This window comes from Peromyscus eremicus, chromosome 3 (genome assembly GCF_949786415.1).
Source record: "Peromyscus eremicus chromosome 3, PerEre_H2_v1, whole genome shotgun sequence".
NCBI lineage: Eukaryota > Metazoa > Chordata > Mammalia > Rodentia > Cricetidae > Peromyscus > Peromyscus eremicus.
In genome coordinates, this window is record NC_081418.1 from 141,201,762 (window position 1) to 141,209,830 (window position 8,069).

General features: G+C 34.0%; 1 protein-coding gene across 1 annotated transcript; it reads left to right on the plus strand.

Moving 5' to 3' along the window:
- The first annotated feature begins 5,472 nt into the window (after positions 1-5,472).
- On the plus strand, positions 5,473-6,360 carry LOC131906161 (taste receptor type 2 member 120-like). Its single transcript, XM_059256956.1, has one exon. The coding sequence runs from the start codon at positions 5,473-5,475 to the stop codon at positions 6,358-6,360; it is 888 nt and encodes a 295-aa protein (XP_059112939.1).
- Positions 6,361-8,069: the final 1,709 nt, after the last annotated feature.

Sequence of the window (8,069 nt, forward strand, 5' to 3'; positions counted from 1 at the left end):
CATAGGTGTGAAGAATTTTGAATCTTCCTTGACTTTCCCCCTCTAGAACATCATCAGTCACCTTCCTCTAGACAAAGGGAGACACTTGTTTCAATTCGATTTTCTACAAAATTAAATTTAAAAAACCCACAAAACAACAAGAACAACAAGAAAAAAATGAGTAAGCAGATTGATAAAATATACTATCATATAAACAAAACTACTTGACACACAGCTGTCTTGAACAGGCTAGCATTATTATAATGTTGCCCAAATAACACATTAAAATAAGAAATCAGAAGGAAATCACACTGTTCATAGCTCTTGTGTGCCCTGGAGATCTAAACTCAGGTCCTCATGCTTGCCCAGGAAATGCCTCTCCAAATGATCCACCTCTCTAGTCCCATAGATACTTTAAAATATATTCCAGGCACATTTAACACACTTCTCAGTCCTACCAGAATGGAGCTCAATGCCTCCACATAGGCTTGATAAGATTTTTCAGACTATCTTTATTCCTTATAACAATAGAATTTTAACTGGAATGGAAATTGATTTCATAAAGAATTATGTTCCCCCTTGCTGGGCGGTGGTGGCACACGCCTTTAATCCCAGCACTCGGGAGGCAGAGCCAGGCGGATCTCTGTGAGTTCGAGGCCAGCCTGGACTACCAAGTGAGTCCCAGGAAAAGGTGCAAAGCTACACAGAGAAACCCTGTCTCGAAAAACCAAAAAAAAAAAGAATTATGTTCCCATGAAGTATTTCATATCATAACTATTATTAATTACTGCATAAAATTAAACTCCATTCAGCTTGAAATGGATTTGTATTTTAAAGGGAGGAAACATACCCATAACAAAACAACAGTAACAAACAGAAGAAATATGTAGAACATCAAGTTTCATGATGATTATTACAATGTCAGGCATTGAGTAACACTGTTACCTGAGCAATGGAAGCACATGATGTGAGCCCTGAAACTGAGACTTGAGCCTTTCCAGTCTATGGTGTAGGAGAAGGAGTCCAGGGGATTCCCTGAGCTGAGGCGACCAAGAAGTCTAAGCTGCTGGAATCCATAGCACAGGGAACCAAAAAGCAGATGTAATCATTAGCATTGATGAGATAACTTCCTAAGGCCAGAAAGTAACCATCCAGGGGAGATGAGCAAATATTGATTTTGAGAAAGAGTGAGGAAACATTTATTCAATACTATTAATAATAGAAAAACATGTATTTCATGGAGCATTGGACAGAATGCACAAAAAAATCTTCCCTCAATGGTTAGATCTAATATTTGTTTTTTATTTCTTAAATAATTTCAAAAGCCAGACAAAATGATTTTATGGTTTCCATGTAGTTTTAATGCCTCTCAATACAACTTGAGTGGATAGCTACAGGGACACAAAAATTAGCCAGCATTCAACATGGTTCACTACACATTGTCAGACATTCAATCATGTATTTTTTAAGGTCTGTAAAAACCCTACCAAATTATAATGAGTAAGGAGAAAATCAAAGATCCCTCTGTAACTGGCATAGACATTAATAATAGCAGATAACATTAAAACAGGTATTATAAATACATTACAGGGGTCCAAAAGTTTAACAATCATCTGACCAGGTAATAAAACTAGGGGAGTAAAAAATAATCCCAATGGACAGAGTTTAAGATCAAATTCTTGAAATGAGAGTGTATTGTGAGGCATTGATTAATGAAAAGGAGTTATTCATGAACTTGAAAACATACATAACACATAAGGAAAGTGAAGAATGAAACAAACATCACTGGTCTTCAATGAAATTCAAGCTATGCAATTAAAATATCTCAAAAATGACCTTATTGTTGAAGTACAAGAGCACTATACAATTTGGAAGATGCAAATTATTGTCACAATTACTTAGTATTTGAATATTTAGATTATTTCATTTTGAAGCCAAAAGTGAAACAATTACATACTTAAACACAGAAGCTATTTTGTTTGTATCTGCACTAAAAACATGAGCAGGAGCTAGAAATACAAAGCTTGTTTGATCCTTCAGTAATGTTGCTAGCTTTTTGAGTCAGAAATCAAGAAAACAATCGTGATCCACTTATCTTTGGTGTACCTGTAAATCAGGTTCAAATGTAACAGAAATGACAACTCTTAACGTAAGAAATCAAGTTTACTTTTTTCACGTTTTGATTTTATCCCCTGGACTCAGGATGCTGCTGCTTTGCACAGCCCTTTACTATTGACATTCCAGCTGAATCCAGGACAGTGTCTCCCTATTCCGAAGGTAAGTCCTTTAGCTTTGCTGACATCTGCACATATCATTCGATAAATTTCTTAAAAACTCAGAACCTCATTGCTTTACAGGGTTAAAATTGCTGTACATAAGTGTATATATTAAGGGTTTACTAAACATAGAGATATCTGCCATACACAAGGACCTTTTTATGATCCTATGAGGTGGTTCAAACTTATTACGCATGTTATTGGAATATTCTACCCCTGAGTTGCATGCCCAGTATACAATATTTTTTGTAAAGTGGTTATTACAAATTTCAACTTGTTAAGATTTGTCTTTTATTAAAATATCACCAAACAAAAATAGATAAAATGTGGAACACATATTTTCCTACAAATATATTGATGAATTCAGAACAGCAAGAACAAGAATCTATTCCAAGTCAAGTTTGGCAGTTTGATGGATGTTTTAAAAAGTTCATCTATAAACAATGAAATTTTCATTTCCAAAAACTAGCAAAATTCTAACTTATTGAAAATTTACCGACAATAAATGTAAGTTATGTGTTTCCCTCTCTATTTTACTTTTTTTTTTTTTTTTTTTTTTTTTTTTGTTTTTCGAGACAGGGTTTCTCTGTGTAGCTTTGCACCTTTTCCTGGAACTCACTTGGTAGCCCAGGCTGGCCTCGAACTCACAGAGATCCGCCTGGCTCTGCCTCCCGAGTGCTGGGATTAAAGGCGTGCACCACCAACGCCCAGCCTATTTTACTTTTTGAACCTAATGTGTTGGAAAATTTTCACATTTTATTAACATTTATTCTGCTATTCAATTGATATTAGTATCAAATACACATAAGCCAACATGCATGTATTGAGTGCCTATTACTCAAAGTTATAATAATTATCTGTTTATATTATAAACTATTTTTGTTCCACACTTGTAAGATACTGGTATATGGTAAAATAAAATATAGAAAACATGCCACTTACCTATATATATTCAATTAAAAGATTATCATTAAGCAAAGTTTATATTCTTCTGCAAATATAATATATTATGGCATGTATTTGATAATCACCAATTAATATGTATATGCATTCATGCATAATCATTTATTCCTATTAATTATAAATATGCATTAAGAACTCATGAATCTGAACCCGTTAACCTAGATGGGATCATTGGACACAGTGTGCTCCTGATTCTGAGGAATTAAGAAACATGTAGGCTGGTCTTCAATATGAAATAGTGGGTTAGGTGTATCTGATGTAAAATAGCCTTTATTTCATGTTTTATTTATTATCAGAAATTTTAGAGAAATATTCTAGATTAGGGCATGGTATAAATGAGTCATGTTTCTCATTATGGAACTATAAGACACATTTCTTATAGATTCCTTAATCCAGACACCAATGTACAGGCTTATTAGCCCATTTAATTTTTATTTTATTTATTTATTTATTTATTTATTTTTTATTTTTTTTTTCGAGACAGGGTTTCTCTGAGTAGCTTGTGCTTGTTCTGGATCTTGCTCTGTAGACCAGGCTGGCCTGGAACTCACAAAGACCTGCCTGCCTCTGCCTCCTGAGTGCGTGGATTAAAGGAGTGCACCACCACCGCCCGAGTTTATTAGCCCATTTAAAGCAAGAGTGCAGAGTATAACAACAATGCCACTGAAGACAAGAGGCCAGAAGAGAGTGTCAGATACAATGAAGCTGGAGTTACAGGTGGTTTCGAGCCAGGCTGCTGTGGGTACTCCTAGGAGCTGAATTACAGTCCATGAACCATTTCTCCAGCAACTACCCTCAGTTTCTTATGAGATAAGATCTGAATGTGGAAGTCTTTTCTCACACTCTCACTGCCCTCCCTTCCACCTCCCCAGTGCTGGGATCACAGTGGGAATCATGTTCGAGTTGGTTTCTGCTTTTTAGATTACAGACATTTTGACTAGAATGAAACAGAATCTCAGTGTAGTTTTCATTTTCATTACTTAGATGGCTAAAGATGGAAACATGTTCTTTAATTGTCTAAGAAGTATTACAAACTTTCAAGTACTTTTATTCAAATAATTAATGTTTGAAAATCGGGTGAACTCAAGAGTAACACCATGAAGCTCTACATAAGAGTTTTAAATCATTAAGAATGCCTGAAAATTGAATTGGAGAAAGAGATTTATAGTCTTAGATGCCATTCCTGAGTTACGCTTTACATTTTGAAGGTCACAGGGCAATAGTTCTTCCATCAATGAAGTGTCCATATATCTGTGTACATGTATATACATGTTTGTGTATGTAAATGTGCATTATTATGAGCTGATAAAGAATGAAGTTACACAGATATATTAGTTATCAGAGAGCAGTTTTCAAGGAACGTTGGCCTTTTCAATGCTCTCCAGAAAACCCTGGATCTTATCAGATGGAAATTTGAGACTCTTTGTACATGAATCTTGTATTAAAATAAATGAGTCTATAGAGGGTAATTATTCTAGATGGAGCAAGTTTCATATAATGACTGGCACCCCCTACATTTTTTTTTTTTTTTAAGATAGAAAGATTTTCTTTATTAATGACCCCAACCGTATTTCTTTAGATACAGGAGTTTTGAACTCAAATACTTAGAAGAAAACAAGTTAAGATTGCATTATCTGCAACTCATTACCAGTAACATATTGCAAAGCAAACAGCTTGGAAAAGGGTGAAAAGGAAGGGGAGTGAGGGAGGGAAAAATAAAAGGAGGGAATTAAGTTGATCAAGTGGAATTTTTTTTCTTTGTTTAAATTCTGGGAACTATGAAGTCCTTGCAAGCACAGCTCGTTTCTGCAGGTTATTTGCCAAACTCGTACAAACTTTTTCCATACTGAGTTCTAAAATTTTACTAACAAACAAAGCTGACTATCACAGTTGATGGATGATTAAAGAAGGAACAAAATTTTAAACAATGGAACAGAATTTGTGTTTATTTGCCTGGTAGCAAATGGAAATGTGGTGTCCTTCCAATACCAGCTAGGAAATACACTAGTGTGTGGCAGAGACACAAAAGTATGTAATTGGAGACATTATGGTAATAAAAATTTCCATAAACATGAGAATAAGTTCATCCATTACCACACCACACTGGGGTTCTGCTTGACACAGATTTTAAAAGCAAGAACTCTAGTATACACTCAGTCAAGGACAAGTAAAATTACATCAGTGTATAAAAAGAATCATAATTAGTGAAGTTAGTGCTGCCTATTTTTCTTTCTTTTCTGTGTGATCAGATGCAATGAATTTACTAGAATGGATTGCCACCATCATAATAATGACAGAATTTCTCTTAGGAAACTGTGCCAATATCTTCATAATTCTAGTGAACGCCATTGACTGTGTCAAGAGAAGAAAGATCTCCTCTGCTGATAGAATTATAACTGCTCTTGTCATCTCCAGAATTGGTTTGCTCTGGGCAATGTCAATGAATTGGCATTCAACTGTGTTTACTGAAAATACAAGCCATGTACAAATAAGAGCGTTGGGTCGCATTACCTGGGCAGTAAGCAACCATTTTAGCAATTGTCTGGGGACCATACTCAGTATGTTTTATTTGTTGAAGATAGCCAATTTTTACAACCCCCTGTTTCTTCACCTAAAAAGAAAAATTGAAAATGTTCTTCTCGTGATATTTTTGGGGACTTTTCTTCTTTTTGTTTTGTATCTTGGAGTGGTGAATATCAACAAGATTGCTTGGGTAAATGGTTATGAAGGAAATGGGACTTTGAAGAACATACTGAAGGACATCACAAGCCTTTCAAATATGTATCTCTTCAGCCTGATAAATATCATACCATTTTGTGTATCACTGACATGTGTTCTGCTCTTAGTCTACTCCCTAGGGAAACATCTCAGGAATATGAAATTTCACGGCAAAGGATGTCAAGATCCCAGCACCATGGTCCACATAAAGGCCTTGCAAACTTTGGTCTCCTTTCTTTTGTTGTACGCCACATACTTTCTGTGTGTAATTATATCAGGTTGGAATTCACTTAATGCACCAGTCTTCTTATTTTTTGTGGCAATTAGTGCTGTCTACCCAACAGGTCATTCTATTATTTTGATCTGGGGAAACCAGAAGCTGAAACAGGCCCTTCTGCTGTATCTGAAGCAGGTGAGATGCTGACTGAAAAAATGGAAGCCTTCACATCTATAGAATAATAACAGAGATATCGTATCTTCTATCTAAATAGAACTGATGGAAAGAGTAATTTTTTCTCTCCACTATTTTCAGAGTACATGTTATTAAAGAATTTCTAAAACCATCCTTAGGAAAGTCTCTTCCTCAAACTTGCTAAGTAAAAGGATACATAGATGCATTTTAGTGAGAACATAAAGCCAAAAAAGATTGAAACAAGCATTCTCTTAATCACTGCTTTCTCACAAACAACCTAGGTATAAAGAATATATAAGAAAAATTTCATAACCATGAAGCCATGTATATTATCCTCTGTTATTCTCTACTTGAACTGCTTATTATCGGTAATAAGGGAATATGTGTTTCCACTACACTGGTCATCACTATAGGTGTAAAGTGAGTTCAGATTTTGATGTTTCAGCTATTTGTAGATGGCAGGAACATTGGATTCTAAATCATACAGCAAAAGTGCATATTTAAAACAGGAATTATGTGGCAAATAAAATCAATTGAAAAGTAAATAGCAAAATATCACCAAAGAAAATTATACTGTACTGGCAGCAATATTTATTTGACCCAACATTGTTGTGAATTACACATTTGTATCAGAGCCATACAATGTGATTCCAGAAAGACATTTTGGTACAGTATTCTAAGGTTTTCTTAGCTAGGAGGAGATATCTTTTTAAACTGGCTTTTTTTTTAACCTGGAAAAATTATAAACTTTATGAAAGTATACATTTATTTAAATTTACTCTTTTGAAAAACTCCCATATAAAATTGTGATGCTGCATAGGAGTCTGATACACTCCAGATACGATTAAAATATGTTTAACCATTTCCGACCTGTGACTTCATTTACCCTTGTGTGGAAGTTTACAGCAACTATTAACATCTCTGTTTCATTGGTGAGTGTATTTAGTGCCTTATCCAACACTGATAGCTTAAGATGAGGAGTTCATGCTCAGCACACAGTGTAAATTTTTTATGGATATAAGAACGTAATCTTCTGGATGTATTGCATGAGAGAAGAATCTACTTTCAATAAAAAGAAAAAAGAAAAGGAAAAAAGTCATTAATTCTTCAAATCTCCTCAGTTCATTTTTACTTCAGAGTAAACAGAATTCTCATTTTTACTAGAGAGCAAGCAAAAATTCTTATTGTAAGATACAAAACAAGTAGAATTTAATGATTACAAAATAGAGTAAATTTAGTGAATGTACATAGTGAGTAGTATAGTTAAATGTCAGATTAATATGAATAGACATGAAGCTTCAAAAGAGATAATTTGTATAACAGTAATGAAAGTTATTTCCTAAAAACCTTTAATTAAAAAAAGATGTGTTTTGAAATTAAAAAAGAAAAGTCTTACTCATTTCAGATTATTGCTTTTGTATTTATTTTTAAACTGTAAGGGTAATGAATTGTCTATCATTCCTTCATTTTACATTCTTAAAATTTATGTTAAGCATAATACAAGAAGAATCTTACTTTTTATATTTTCTAAATATCATCACTGTTAAACAATACAGAAATTGCACATAATCTTTTCTTCATCTACTAAAACCACATATATGAACTATGTAAGGCAAGTATAGGAAATTTCTTGAGGATCTGGTTTCTTAGAATCTTGTATAAATTGTGGAAACGGAAGACATGTATTGATATAATCATTGATGGAAAGTTTTAATGTAGAC

Coding starts and splice junctions, on each gene's coding strand:
- LOC131906161 (XM_059256956.1), top strand. CDS start 5,473: ATGAATTTACTAGAATGGATTGCCACCATCATAATAATGACAGAATTT.